The sequence below is a fragment of the Leptonychotes weddellii genome, chromosome 7 (assembly GCF_054177405.1).
Source record: "Leptonychotes weddellii isolate Sample4059 chromosome 7, ASM5417740v2, whole genome shotgun sequence".
Lineage (NCBI taxonomy): Eukaryota > Metazoa > Chordata > Mammalia > Carnivora > Phocidae > Leptonychotes > Leptonychotes weddellii.
This window is the reverse complement of record NC_138375.1, coordinates 7,260,818-7,276,227: the sequence shown is the minus strand read 5'-3', so window position 1 is coordinate 7,276,227 and position 15,410 is coordinate 7,260,818. Positions and strand designations below refer to the sequence as shown.

Here is a 15,410-nt window from a genome sequence, read left to right as displayed (position 1 = left end):
TGGTTCTACCAACAAGAAGTAAAGGTAGTAGATAAGTAGGATACTACACCTTGTTTGGCATTTCATTGACATGGCTTCCATAAACACCTGTTTTTCATATAGCCAAAGCCTACCAATTTAGGCTTTGGTAAATGTTAACATATTTAGCCATTTAAAACAGAAACCGTTAGAGAAATAATATATCTCTGCTTCATTAAACCGCATAGTTCGGAACTCAAGTCATCTTTCCTAAACAACTGAGATACGGACTGGCCGCTACGATGCACTCATTAACTGCAACGGTTTACAGAATTTTAGCCCAAACTAAATGAACAAGAATACCCTATGTGAAATGGTTCTTTTATTAGCTTATACATATTAAAATAAAACTTCCATCACTCTTAGCAGTCACCCCTTGCTTTTATCGGACTTCCCTCGCTACTTCCAACATGCATCTTGGCGTGTATACAATTCCTAAATGCAAGCCAGAGGTGAATGATGTCATATACACAAAGACATAATGAATAGCGGCTGAGCCATTTAAGACAAACTTCTTACACTTCTATACTGAGACCATGTTCTGGATGGCTGAGATAAAAACCTGATGTCCAGAAATGGGAATGCTGTCCTGTTTGTTTCTACTGCATCACTTCACAAAAGGCCTGTATTTTTATACAAAGGGTTATCATCTTATGCTAGTTCCAAACTTTCAAATGTGTTAAATTACTGCTTCTCTTTTTTGTCACGGCCACAGCTAGGAGCACCCTATTTCAAGGCCCCAGTCTACTTCTAAACATTACTTTATCAGAGCTGTTCTTTATTAATGAAAACAAAAAATAATTCTAATGTAAATAAGTTCAAGCTGAAAACCTTTTATCTATTATTCCCTATACTGCCAAAGACACAGAAATGAAATAACCTGACTGTTCTATCCCAGAAAGGTATCACCAGCAAGTAGAAAAACCAAGTCACAGACACATCTAATGTTTCTAAATATTTAGAAACATGATTAAAAATAATGATGCAGAGGGGCGCCTGAGTGGCTGAGTCGGTTAAGCGGCTGCCTTCGGCTCAGGTCATGATCCCAGGGTCCTGGGATCGAGCCCCGCACCGGCCTCCCTGCTCAGCGGGGAGTCTGCTTCTCCCTCTCCCTCTGTCTGCCGCTCTGCCTACTTGTGCTCTCTATCTCTGTTAAATAAATAAATAAAAAATATTAAAAAATAATATAATAATAATCATGCAGATGCAAGAGACTTAAAAGAACTCCTCCCTAATTTCTTTTCTATCAGAAATACAGTATGCCCTCCTGCTCTCTTCTATTGCCTTGTGGCTTATTTTTATGGTAATATACTCTGAGTACTTTGTTCCATTGGATGGTTTTATATTGTTCTCTGTCTTTACTGACATAGCAATCAGAAACCTAAGGTCAGCTGGGTACAAAAGAAGATTTAGCAAATATAGGTGCAATCGTTGGCAGGCTTAATATTTAATGATCTTCATATAGTTAATCATTTACAGCATTCCTAATTCTGACTTCAGTAATAAAAACACATCTTTCCCAAGAAAACACAATTAAAATGCTTAATGTCAAATTAAGATACAGTAAAACAATGACAGTGAACAAGTTTTTAGTCCATATTCTAACAATCACAAGAAACATTTGAAAACTAAATTTGTATTCAAATGATTATATGTTGTTAAAAAATCCATGTTTAAATGAACTCTCAGCAAAGGAACATGACAGCACATACCTCACACTGCACAGCAGCCTATTTAACATATCGTCCCACCCTTACAAAATAGTCCTTTAAAATGGGTATGTTTTAAAACAAACATGTACATATGTCAACTACTTCTACTGTAGCTATAACGCTTTGTCCTTGGAACAAAAGGACTTTTCAAATTATAACCAGAATAAAAGCGTGCAGGAAGACTGAGCACCAGCTATGCTGTGCAGCTTTCCAGCTTCACGAGTACTCACGTGGACAGCATGTCCAGTGGCAGTGTCAGTAGTGAGCTCACGGAGCCAGTAAACAAGCACTTGTAGATACGGCCTACCAAAAAGGGCGAGATGGCACACGGTTACAACACACATCATGAACTCAGACAGGTACTCAATTAAACGGAGGTAAAGTGTAAGCCCCTGAAATATTTAGTCTTTGCAAGGCTGTCCTAAAATACTACATTAAAAAAACCCTGGGGCGGGCGCCTGGGTGGCTCAGTCGTTAAGCGTCTGCCTTCGGCTCAGGTCATGATCCCAGGGTCCTGGGATCGAGTCCCGCATCGGGCTGCCTGCTTGGCGGGAGGCCTGCTTCTCCGTCTCCCACTCCCCCTGCTTGTGTTCCCTCTCTCGCTGTGTCTCTCTCTGTCAAATAAATAAATAAAATCTTTAAAAAAAAAAAAAAAACAAAAAAAACCCTGGGGCACCTCTTAGTCAGAAAGGCAAGAACAGAAACAGGGCCCAAGAGGAAACAGCTAAGATTTTCTTTCTAACCAAACTACATGTATGCTAGTTTAAGCATTCCCTATAGCCTCGTATCAGAAATTTTCAGTGACTTCAATGGCTGTTTTCAAAAACCAAATCAAAATGAAAAGGTAGGAAAAAATTTCTGTAATAGAAATTTCTTACATATGTGTATAAAATATTCAAAACAAGTATGCTTGTAACAAAGTAAAACTGACAACAAACCAAATATCTGCAAATAAGATAATGGATTCACAAATTAAAGGCCTCCTTCCTACAGAGTGCTCTGATGCATCTAAAAAATAAGGTAGCTCAAAAAAAAAAAAAAAAAGTACAGTAACTCAACACATTCTCACATGGAAAAATACCAGGGTACACTGCTAACTTAAAGAAAAAAGTTACAGACTATGTATTCTGTGACAGAACTTAAATTTTAATTATGCGCATGTATATGAGCATATGTAAACAAGTCAGAACAGAGATGCAGCTTGTTAACTGCATTACTTAAATCTTTTAAGTCCCTACTTAACTTTTGATTATTTGATCTGATTTTGGAGAGGGTTAGTCTTCCACTTGACCGTGAACGCTTTACATATATCGAAGTCCTGTACTCTGGTGCATAAAAGTTCTTAAGTTTCGGGGCGCCTGGGTGGCTCAGTCGTTAAGCGTCTGCCTTCGGCTCAGGTCATGATCCCAGGATCCTGGGATCGAGCCCCGCATCGGGTTCCCTGCTCTGCGGGAAGCCTGCTTCTCCCTCTCCCACTCCCCACTGCTGGTGTTCCCTCTCTTGCTGTGTCTCTGTCAAATAAATAAAATCTTTAAAAAAAAAAATTAAGTTTTGCTTTCTTATGACTATGCCCTTTACTAATATGAAATATAATGCTTTGCTCCATTTAAAGCTTTTCATCTTGAATGACATCTGGCTGATGAACACTGTTCCTATGTTCTGTCAGCATTAGCTAACATGCCTCTAGCATTAACCTGCGCTGCTCTGTACTTATTTCTCATAGTAAACCACGTTCCTCTGTACACAACTGTGTGAACTCTTATGATCACAGAAGTTGCAACCTTACCCTTTCCTCTCTTACTTCCCTCCCCCTGCCCTCCGTCCCTGTCCTTCCTTTTGTTGGACTTTCCAAATATTTGCGGTTTCATACTCTGACTTCTCAGGACAAAAACTCATAACCCCACTTCTATTCTTCTGGCACTTACCTTTAAGTTTTGTTACTTTTTATTAAGATAAAATTTACATGAATCTTAAGTATACGTCTGGGTGAATTATTATGTATGTACATATCCAGGAAACTGCCACCTAGGATCAAGATATTCAGCATTTCCAGCTCCCTGGAAGGCTCCTCAATCCCCTTCCTAGTCAGTATCTCCAGCAAAAAGATAACCACCATTCTGATCTCTATCACCATAGATCAATTTGGCCTACTTTAAAATTTCACATAAATGCAATCATACAATCCATACTCTTTTGTGCCTCGCTCCTTTCTCTCAAAGTAAAACTCCTCCATGTTATTCCATGTCCCAATAATGAGCTCTTTCCTCACTAAGTATGACTCCACTGTATAGAAAAACCACAATGTATCTACTCTACTACTGTTGATAGGTATTTCGTTGGTTCCAGTTTTAACTACTATTAGCAAAGCTGCTGTGGTCATTCTTGAACATCATTTAGTGGACACAAGGCTCTGGTTTCCATCAGCTATATTCCTAGAAATGGAACTGTTGAATCATAAAGTATTTATAATACTTAGCATTCATAGATAACTGCCAAACAGTTTTCCAAAGTGGTTATACCATATATACTCCTGCCATCAATGTAAGCACGTTCCAAATGCTCCACATCCTAAGAAACATTTGGTATTATCTTGTTTTTTTAATTTTACCCATCCTGCTGAGTATGTAGCAATATCTTCTTGTGCATTTCCCTGATGACTAATGATGCTGAGCAGTTTTTTGTGTGTTACTGGCTATTTAGATCTTTCCAGAAACACCTATTCAAATCTTTTGTCTACTTTTTATTTGGGTTGTCTGCTTTTTTCTTACTGATTTTTAGGAGTTCCCTACATACTCTAGATACAAGTCCTTTGTTTGACGTGTGTATTACAAAAATCTTCTCTCACTCCGTGGGGCTTGCCTTTCTCTCTTAAAGGTATCAAAGCATGAATAAAAGTTCTTAATTTAATTAAGTCCAATTTATTCAGTATTTTCTTTCTTTTATGGTTATTCTCCCATATTTTCTCTTTTTTTCTTAAGATTTTATTTATTTGCGCACCTGGGTGGCTCAGTCGGTTAAGTGTCTGCCTTTGGCTCAGGTCATGATCCCAGGGTCCTGGAATCCAGTCCTGTATGGGCTCCCTGCTCAGCGGGGAGCCTGCTTCTCCCTCTTCTCCCGGCTCATGCTCCCTTCTCACTATCTTTGTCTCTCTCAAACAAATAAAATCTTAAAAAAAAAATTTTTTTTTAATTTATTCAGAGAGAGAGACCGTGTGCACACGAATGAGGGGAGGGGCAGAATGAGAGGGAGAGAAAGCATTTCAAGCAGACACTGTGCTGAATGCAGAGCCTGATGCAGGGCTCAATCCCACGACCCTGAGATCATGACCTGAGCTGAAATCAAGAGACAGATGCTTAAGTGACTGAGCCATCCAGGTGCCCCATTCTCCTATATTTTTAGAAATCTTCTGATTTTAACATTCACATTCAAGCTTATGATCCATCTCAAATTAATTTTTGTGTCAGGTGTGAAATAATGACGTTTCATTTTTCTTCATATGGCCATCCAGTTGATGCTATACCATTTATTGAAAGAATCATCCTTCCTCCACTAAACAGCAGTGGCACCTTTGTTGTGAATCAGGTGATAGTGCAGATGTCAGTCTAGTTCTGGACTCTAGTTGGTTACTCCCATAATTTTTAATGCAGAGTCACACAGTATTTTCCTCTCTCTGTCTAGAGCATCTACAGTCTCCTCACAAATAAAATAACTTAGGAAGCTCTCATTTCTACCCTCTCCTCTTAGCTTCTCCCATGTTAAAATCATCCAGAATTTTAGTTCCTGGCTACTACCTAAAAATTGCTAGTCATTGTAGATTAAAACAACTGCTAGTTAGCTGTGGGAAGCACCTGTCTCTTTTTCTTTGTAGCTCATGCCTTTCTGATTCCTCACTCATTTTGGTAAAGTATATTCTCAAACACTTTTTTCATAAATAGTTTGAGGTGGCAAACTTTTCATGCCCTTACATCTACTGACATGTCTTTATTTTGTCCCTCCATCTGAGAATAATTTATGGGTAGATTTCAAGTTCAGAAATGTTGTCAAAGTCTAAAGTTTCTGCTGTCCTGTAGCATTCAGAGCTGCTAATTTTATGTCTGACACCTGTATGATTTTTACTTTGTAGGATAATGTGCAAGTGGAACATCTACCATTTTATTCAGCCCTGGAAAACTTAATGTGTCTAGGTTTGTGAGGCTCTGTCCTTCACCATGGTCAGCTCTCTTTCAATCGAAAAGATGCCTGACATTTCCTCATGTCCGTGATCTTTCACCTTGTGAAAGTACTTACTAGACAGGTACTGAAACAACTGGATGCAGCTTTCATCTCCTGGTTTTTTTCTCCTCATACTTGCAACTTCTTGTCTCTTTGAGTTACATCCAAGAGAACCCTTGCTCAATCTCCTAGTTCACTACCTCACTTTTCAATAATACCTATTCTGCTATTCAATGTATCCCCAAAGATTTTCATCTTCATAAATGATCAATTTTATTTATTTTATTGTAAAGAAACACCAGGATATTAATTATACTTATTTAAAAATCTCATTTGCATTTAACTCCAAAGAATCATAGCTACATACTCTGGCACCATATACTATCTACCCTTCTGCATGTCTCTAAAAACAAAAACCCAAAAGGGATCAACTAAGGGCTAGTATACCAACCTCCCAGAAAATCTCCTATATCTTGAAAGATAAGCCTCCCAATTATTCAGGACTATTACAAATATATGAGCTGTCTTTTAAAAGGGAGGGGGAAAAAAATCTCAAAATAATCTAACTTTTGCAATCCCTTGAAAGTTCTAATATACTTCAAAGAATAAAAATCAAGATCCTTCTAATTTGATTTTGCTTCTTCAATTCTTTCATGAACTTTCATTATTAGCCTCTGTATGCTGTTTTTCATTCCCACATTCATTCAAGAAAATGATCTGTTAAAAATTCTTAATTTAGGTGGACAATGTTTCCTAAGTGAGGCTTTCCTAATACATGAAATTGTAACATCAAATAAATATCATTCAAAGAAAAATATGATGCAATATTACCAAATTGAATACTTATACAACTTTATAAGTTGTATAACTCCAATCACAGAGAAATGAATACTCACATGCTGTAAGAGGAACAACTCCCAACCATGCAAAGGCCACAAGTGTATAATGAAACCAGTATCGTATTGCAGTGCCAATACTTGTAACCAGTCCGGCAAATATGTCTTGGATGGGAAGCCGTGAAGGCATATCTGGAGAATAAACTAGTAGAGAAAAAAAAAAGTACATATAATCTCATAAAGATTCAAAAATAGCTTAATTCAAAAATATAAAATAGGCATGTAGAGCTAGCTTAACTTTCAATCTTTGTATTTCACTTAAATATCTTTTCCTATTAAAAAAGTGAATCAAACAGTTAAATAATACATTTACCCAGAAGTCCTTTGAGAGCAAATCACATGTGAAATGTAGAAACCAACAAAAAAAGGCCTCTGTGCAGGAATAAAGATTCAAGAGAAGTTCACATCCCTCAGTCACTGCCATGAACTTCATGCAAAGCTAACTTATACATGTTTTTTTTTAAAGTTATTCTTTTTTTTTTTTTAAAGATTTTATTTATTTATTTGAGAGAGAGAATGAGAGACAGAGAGCATGAGAGGGAGGAGGGTCAGAGGGAGAAGCAGACTCCCTGCCGAGCAGGGAGTCCGATGCGGGACTCGATCCTAGAACTCCAGGATCATGACCTGAGCCAAAGGCAGTCGCTTAACCAACTGAGCCACCCAGGCGCCCTAACTTATACATGTTTTAGCATTTAAACAATGCAAGGGGTGCCTGGGTGGCTCAGTCGTTGGGCGTCTGCCTTCGGCTCGGGTCATGATCCCGGGGTCCTGGGATCGAGCCCTGTGTCTGGCTCCCTGCTCCGCGGGAGGCCTGCTTCTCCCTCCCCTACTCCCCCTGCTTGTGTTCCCTCTCTCTCTGTGTCTCTCTCTGTCAAATAAATAAATAAATAAATAAATAAATAAATAAATAAATAAAATATTTAAACAATGCAATTATCTGGCTTCCCAAATTATAAAAGATCAGATAAAGCGAACAGGAGCAAAAGGTGAAGCTGCTGACACGTTAGCAAGAAAGAACCCTCCTAAGTAAAAACCACAATAAGATATCACCTTATACCTGTCAAATGGCTAGTATCAAAAAGATAAGAAATAATGTGTTGGCAAGGATGTAGAGAAAAAGGAACCCCTGTGCACTGTTAGGTGTGAGAATGTAAACTGTGGAAAGGAGTATGGAGGTTCCTCAAAAAATTAAAAATATATAGTATCATACAATCCAGTAATTCCACTTCTGGGTGTTTACCCAAGGAAAACAAAAACACTAACTCGAAAAGATATATGCACCCCTACGTTTACTGCAGCACTACTTACAATAGCCAAGATATGGAAGCAATCCAAGCATCCACTGGTAGGTGAATGGATAAAGAAAGAATAGTGTGTATGTATACTTATACACACACAATGGAATGTTGCTCAGCCATGAAAAATAATAAGACCCTGCTATTTATGACAACATGGATGGATCTAGAGGGTACTGTGCTAAGGAAATTAAGTCAGTAAGCTGAAGACAACATATGATTTTTCCTTACATATGGAATCTAAGAAACAAAATAGATGAACAAATAAACAAAAAAGCAGTAACAGGCATATAAATACAGAGAACAAACTGGCAGTTGCAAAAGGGAAGGCGGGGGTGGGCAAAATGGGTACAGGGGAATAAGTCATAGGGATGAAAGGTAGAGCAGAGGGAATATATACAATAGCATTGTATGGTGAAAGATGGTAACTACACTTGTGGTGAGCACAACATAACATACAGTCGTGGAATCACCATGTTGTACACCTGAAACTAACATAACATTGTGTCTCAACTATACTTCAATTAAAAAAAAAAAAAAAAGATGACCCAGTCCTCCTCCCAAATACAAGCCTTAAACACAGCACTCAAAAACTACTATCTGTAGCAAAGTCATTTCATGTAGAAGCAAACAGCCTACTGACATTTATTGGCCAATCACACCTCCCCGCCCAATTTTAAAATGATAATTAATATTCCAACCAGTAAATTCAGGTCTTCCCATCTCTCTGTAAGATGTGGTTCAACAGGGGCGCCTGGGTGGCTCAGTTGGTTAAACAACTGCCTTCAGCTCAGGTCATGATCCCACGGTCCTGGGATCGAGTCCCGCATCGGGCTCCCTGCTCTGCAGGGAGCCTGCTTCTCCCTCTCCCACTCCCCCTGCTTGTGTTCCCTCTCTCGCTGTGTCTCTCTCTGTCAAATAAATAAAATCTTTAAAAAAAAAAAAAAAAAAGATGTGGTTCAACACACTCAGAGAAAGGTTTTGCCATGTTTGAGAAAGATTTCCTTTTTAAATGGTTCCAATGAAAACCACTGCTCTACCACAGGTATAGCGGAAAGAACATATGGGAGGAACAAACAATTTCCTCCAGTGAGGCCAAAATAAGGAATTATGATGTGTAAAGTTTTAAAATCAATGATATAAAATTAATGAATGACCTATTATAAAACTATTCACAGCTACAAACATTAAGGAATAAGTTATTAACAAATAGCTTATTTTTTTGCAATATACCCACAAAGACCACTTACTTTAAGAGGATACTTGATACACAAGTCATTAAACCAGTAAATAAAGTTTTTGATAAGATAAAGAGAATGGCCTATGTCAAATGCTAACTAAAATGTACCAACACACATGGGCACCTGGGTGGCTCAGTTGGTTAAGCGACTGCCTTCGGCTCAGGTCATGATCCTGGAGTCCCAGGATCGAGTCCCGCATCGGGCTCCCTGTCAACAGGGAGTCTGCTTCTCCCTCTGACCCTCCCGCCTCTCATGCGCTCTCTCATTCTCTCTCTCAAATAAATAAAATCTTTAAAAAAAAAAAAAAGTACCAACACAAGCTTTTATCGGTCTCAAAATAAAAAAGCTCACACGAGTATTTCCTATGAAACTTCATGAAAATATTCAATTACTTAGAATTAGTTTGCTATAAACCTTAAGTTGTAGATACTATTAAAAAAAAAAAAACCCACAAAAACACAAAAAACCTTTGGAAGGAGGGCAATGTACTACAATCCCAGAATGAAAAGTATACTTCAAATTCTTGGTAAGCTGCCAGTATAGTCCTCTACTTATTTAAGATGAATAACATTAAGTATCAATCAGTAGGCACAGGAATTATAAAATATAACTGGAATTTTAAAGACCTGCAAAATATGTGCCATAGGCTTAACAAAAATATTAAGCTTAGAAAGTCTCATTTTTAAGAAGTGAATTAGGGGGGGCCCTGCCCGGCTCAGTCAGTAGAACATGCGACTCCTGAACCTTCTCTTTATTATTATTATTCCAATCTACACAATTTTAACTCAAAAGATATCCCGTTTGAACAGTGAGGACATATTTGATAAAATCAAGACATCGTTATTAATTTTTCTGGGTGAATGGTATCATAGTTACTGTTTTTAAAAAGAATCCTTATTGTTTAGAGATACATACTAAAATATGTACAGATGAAATTATAAATGATGGGATTTGCTTTAAAAAAGGATAGAGAGGTGGGGAACAAGAACATAGGTAAGGAATACCATGTAAAGGCCATGAGCTAAAAATGAGTCAAACTAAGAAATATGAACATGGGGGTTTCATTACACCTTTTTTATTTACATTTGAACTTGTCCATAATAAAAAATTTTAAAAGAGGGGCACCTGGGTGGCTCAGCCCGTTAAGCATCCAACTCTTAATTTAGGCTTAGGTCATGATCTCAGGGTCCTGAGATCAAACCCTGCATGGGGCTTGTGCTGAGCATGGAACCTGCTTAAGATTCTCTCTCTCCCTCTCCCTCTGCCCCTCCCCACCCCACCAGTGGTGTGCACACTCTCTCTCAAAAATAAATAAATAAATAAAATTAAAATTAAAAAAGAAAGAAGAAATATTCTATAAATCAATCACTCTCACATAAACATGCATCTGTGTGTTAAAAGCTGACACGTAGTTTTAAAAAATAATTTCCAAAATGTTACAGCAATACTTTGTTATTATCAATGACAGACAAAGTTAAAAAATAGCTGCTTTAAAACTGCTTAAAAACCTTTATGCGTGCAGTTATAACCCAAAAATGCAATGCAAACTTCTAAAGAACTTACTTGGTGTGAAAGCAAATCTGTGCTTGCATAATTCACAGTATTCTTTTCGACTGTGTTTCAGCCACTGAACTAAGCTGCAATCACAAACACATTCATAAGTGCAGTATTTACAACAAAGAAATTTTAAGGCTTCACTGAAAACCAGTGTTCTGTTTTATTAAAATTTAACATATCATGGAGCTTTTATAATTGTGACAGTTTCATATTTACAATACTCTTTTTGACTTTTTATAATTTAAAGCCTTCTGAAAGTACAGAACTATAACAGATAAAAACAATATGTATTTTTACTATTAAAAAAGTTCAATTAACTAAATTGTAATCTCCTCAAGGCTAACCTCAACTATGAAAGAATCTCCAAGCATCACATCAGTTCTAACACTGGTCTGATAATACTGCTACCCTGGGTAGCTCGGTCTCAATCCTGGTTGTCACTAAGTGGTTGGCTGTGTACCCAGAACAAGTTACTTTAACATTTCTATGCTCGTTTCCCCATCTGCATAATAATAAAAATATTCCACCTCATGGTTCTAAGGATTAAATGAGTTAAGATGTATAAAAGCAATGAGCACCACCTGGCACAAAGCATCACATAAATGTAAGCTATTATCATGCCAAGCAGAATCAGAGAACCTTAACACTTCCAATGAACAAAATAAGCTCTCCATGGTAGAAATGAACAAACAGGTATCACATGCACCCGGAAAACAATAATACCAAAATGACAAGGAATGGTAATAAGGAATATGGGTAATTTCCAAATTTTCACAAAATTAAAAAAAAAAAACTATTTCAGAGAAAGTTCATTGAAACAATCCCCCTTATTATACAAATGACAAAACTGAAGCTCAGACATAAAATATTCTAAAAGGATGACTCACCATTCTTGATGGATAAACTTAATACTGCCCGTACATACACAAGGATGATAAAGAGGTTTCTCAGGTGTTCCTTCTGACCGACACACTCTACATATGTCTGTGAATGAAAAAGATAAATTGAGTTATCTTTGATTATAACTTAAAAAAAAAAACCAGAACCCCCAAACAAAAATAATGTGTTAAAGCAAGACTCCATCAGCAGCAGAGAAGTGTTATTATGATAATAAAGTATATTCCAAAACCAAAAAATTTCCTAATATATAAAAAGGCCAGTTGTTCCTTTCAATGAGAACTGTACTCATTAAACTGCACGCTTCCATAACTAATGCTAAGTAGAAATACACAAAATCAGGTCACCACTGGTATCCTCAGAGTTTACAGTTTAAAGTCCTAAGTCCAGTCCTAACAGTTTAAACTCCACAAAAACACATCCAAGGACTTAACAGCAGTGGGCAGCATAGGAGACACCCCTTTAGCTTCACCTCACTCCACCAGAGACATAGAGATACACACAAATAGGGTGAGGGGGCACCCCAAAACCACAAAGGTGCCAGGCAGAGAGAGGTGAGACAGAGGTCACCTTAAGCAGAAGCTACCAGAGCCCAGCACTACCTGGTGGGAGGCCAGAGGCAAGAGCTCACCCTTTACTCCTCCCCACATGGTTCTGAGCACATCTGTCCACCTTCTTGCCTGGGGTGGCCCGTGATATGTTGAGGAAGAACCTCAAATGCCAAGAACCATCCCATTCACAGGCTCCATAATGCTCCCTCTGAAGGACAACCTATGACACCTGGTTGCAACTTTTATTTAGACCTTCTTCTCTGTGATCTGCAAGGCGAAGTGCCCACCCCAAGTGGGCAATCTGAAGGACGACAAGCGGTGTGTACTAGAGACAGGGACTTAAGGAAAACTTTTGATCTAGTCTCTCAACAGAGTTCCTCATTCATGGGGAATAACTGCAATCCAAGCCCATCATTAATGGATTTAACCAGTCCCCAGCACCCGCTGGGACTAGGGTGCACACACACTGAGCAATGGGGAACTTGGCCCCCAACGTTAAAAAGCACTGTGTTGCTCAATCTAGTATGGCTGAGCACCACTTACCAAAGTTGAGGGATAATGAGTACTCAGGCTGGCTAACTGGTTAGCGCACTAATCCCCGTAGTTATCGATAAGCTAGGCAAATCACTGCCGACACAGAAAGGCCATACACCACCACCCACAGAAGAGCTTTTGCTGTGCCAGTTCCACCTACACGAGAGCCAGAAAGGGTTGTCCAGGTTGAGTCAAATCAAGCACATGCTCCAGGGCTGTGTCTTTCAGTTAGCTTTAGAACCACACCACCCCCCGCCCCACTACCACCACCCGAAGGACTTTGGTTTCCTGGAAGCGACCTGAGGGTCATGAGAACAATGCTGGCTGTTGAAATAATTTATGGTCAGAACTACACGGGATCCAAGCCTCTTCAAACCTCCCACTTTCACCTTCATCCTTGATTAATGAAAGCATCTTTGGCAAAAGCTTTCTCTCTGGTCCGTCTTGCACCAGTCTAAGACTCTGGGCTCTGGCAAAGCAGTATGAACATCCCAACAATCCTGCCTAACCAGCCTCTGCGAAGTTCTGACACAAACAAAATAGAACTACACTAGAATTCTATGATTCCCAGGGCAGTATCCTGGCAGCTCGAGTCTGCTTTGAGCACTCTAATTTTCTCCAAATGTACACTTCAGCCTAGGGAAACTGGGCTAAGAGCCCGGAGCTCACCCAAGGGGGGTGGGGAAGACCTGGAAGGACCATCCCCCCGTGGTGGACCTGCTGCTTCCCACATGGGCGATCCAACATCAAGCTAGTATTTTAACTGCACTGAATTCAATACCTGCACTGGAGCTGAGATTACCACAGTGGCCAGCAACCGGACTTGCCCTGCAATGGATCCTCCTTAAAGGATTCAAAATGGACTCACTGAAATATAGGCTCTCAAAAGAGTCCAGTGTTATTTTTCATCACTGCTCTCCCAGGTCTCAAGTAGGTAATCTGCACATCTGCTGCCTTGCTTGGTTGTTGAAGTCGATCATCAAGCTCCCTTTATGGTACCGAACCTGGATTCCTGGTCACCATGGCTGCCACTGTAGGCACTAGGACTTCTACCTAAAACAGCTGACAGGTCCATGGGACATGCAACTGATGAGGTTATCTAGAATCACTAGAGCTGCTGGTGCCTGTGGGCATCAATTAGTCCCACAATTACCACAGTTATCCAGGTAGGAGCGGCACAAGCACTTAAAGCCATTTGGAACATGACCACACCAGCCTCAGGTGCTAGGATGCCTGTGGATTAACTTTAAAGACAGGCATGTGCTACAGAGGGATTAACCAGGTAGGATGGTTTGGGTGCAAATGTGGGTGAGCCGGTGCAGACAAAGGGTGAAGCAGTCCCACACTGTCCTGTCTCCGCAGCCAGCTCTCAGGCAGCTGCAGAAGTAGGGCACAGCAGCGAAAGCGTGGCAAGGAGTATCCTGCATCGGGACACAGTGTAGAGGAAAGCAGCAGAGACACTGCCACGCTCACACAAATGAGGGTCGCTATGTTGCCCTCCAGAAACAAGTGACCGACTGGGCAAGGGCTGCCCTTGCTGGCACACTGCTGCCAACAAGATGCAGGGACAGTGGGGGATATCCACGAGTGTGAACGGTTGATGCCAGTGGGCTCGTCCTGTGATGGGGCCCATCCCCACGTGGGTGGCCCAGCCCCAGGTGGCACAAGGGAGCTATGGGGAGGACCATGCAGAAGGCACAGTGCGGGGGCGGGGGGAGCATGTGCATGAGACACTGATCTTCAGAAAACCACGTTCAACGACAAACCAACACTAAAAACTAAGCAAGCACAACAAATCTAAACCAACTCCAGGGCCCTGCTTAACAGAGTAGAGAGTACTGGACTCATCCACCTCTGTAAGGTTGAAACCATTTTCACTGTAACACTAAGACTTTGCCTTTTACCCTCATTGTCTTGCCAGGATACAGTGGAGTTTTCCAGAGGCTACATAACACAACTGACTGAATGCAGCCAAGATGAAAAAAATCCGCCAGCCTCCCATTAAATCAGACATTTAAGAGATTTGCAAATATAAAACAAATCCACTCTTCTCACCAATATTTTGGGTTTGAAGCATGTAGTTATTTCTTTGAAAAAAAATATTAACATATAACAGGTGTGTTAAGTGAATTAATACTTCCAAATTTTGTTTCATTTTCTAAGGGCAAACGAAAGCTCTTATGAGTCTTTATGTTTTTTAAGAGCAGGCCAAAAAAAGTTAAGAACTACTATTTTTTTTTTTTGCTCGTGAAACTTTTGAAAAAAATCAGAGAATAACTATGGTTCTCTCAAAATACACAAATAGACAAAATTTTCATTATTTTTTAAGGAGTTTCATAAGCCTCCACTGATTCTACAAAAGAAAGGGAAGGGAATATTAGACTTCTCAAATGCCTTGTTTTAGAACCATGGAAATTTTTTTACATAATCCAAAACAAAATTATAGCAAAATGGAAAATAAGCAACCCCTAAATCAAAAACAAATTACACAAATGAA

At 39.4% G+C, this 15,410-nt stretch overlaps 1 protein-coding gene across 4 annotated transcripts in view; it reads right to left on the bottom strand.

The window, feature by feature from the left end:
• Window positions 1-15,410, bottom strand: part of MARCHF6 (membrane associated ring-CH-type finger 6) — a 75,372-nt gene that overhangs the window by 40,959 nt on the left and 19,003 nt on the right. For all 4 annotated transcript variants that reach the window (XM_081825876.1, XM_081825875.1, XM_081825873.1 and 1 more), the window contains exons 2-5: window positions 11,819-11,915; window positions 10,938-11,011; window positions 6,839-6,982; window positions 1,961-2,033 (exon numbers count right to left, since the gene is read on the bottom strand). In XM_081825876.1, coding sequence (XP_081682002.1) covers window positions 1,961-2,033; window positions 6,839-6,982; window positions 10,938-11,011; window positions 11,819-11,915 — 388 coding nt within the window. The remainder of the gene's footprint in view (window positions 1-1,960; window positions 2,034-6,838; window positions 6,983-10,937; window positions 11,012-11,818; window positions 11,916-15,410) is intronic.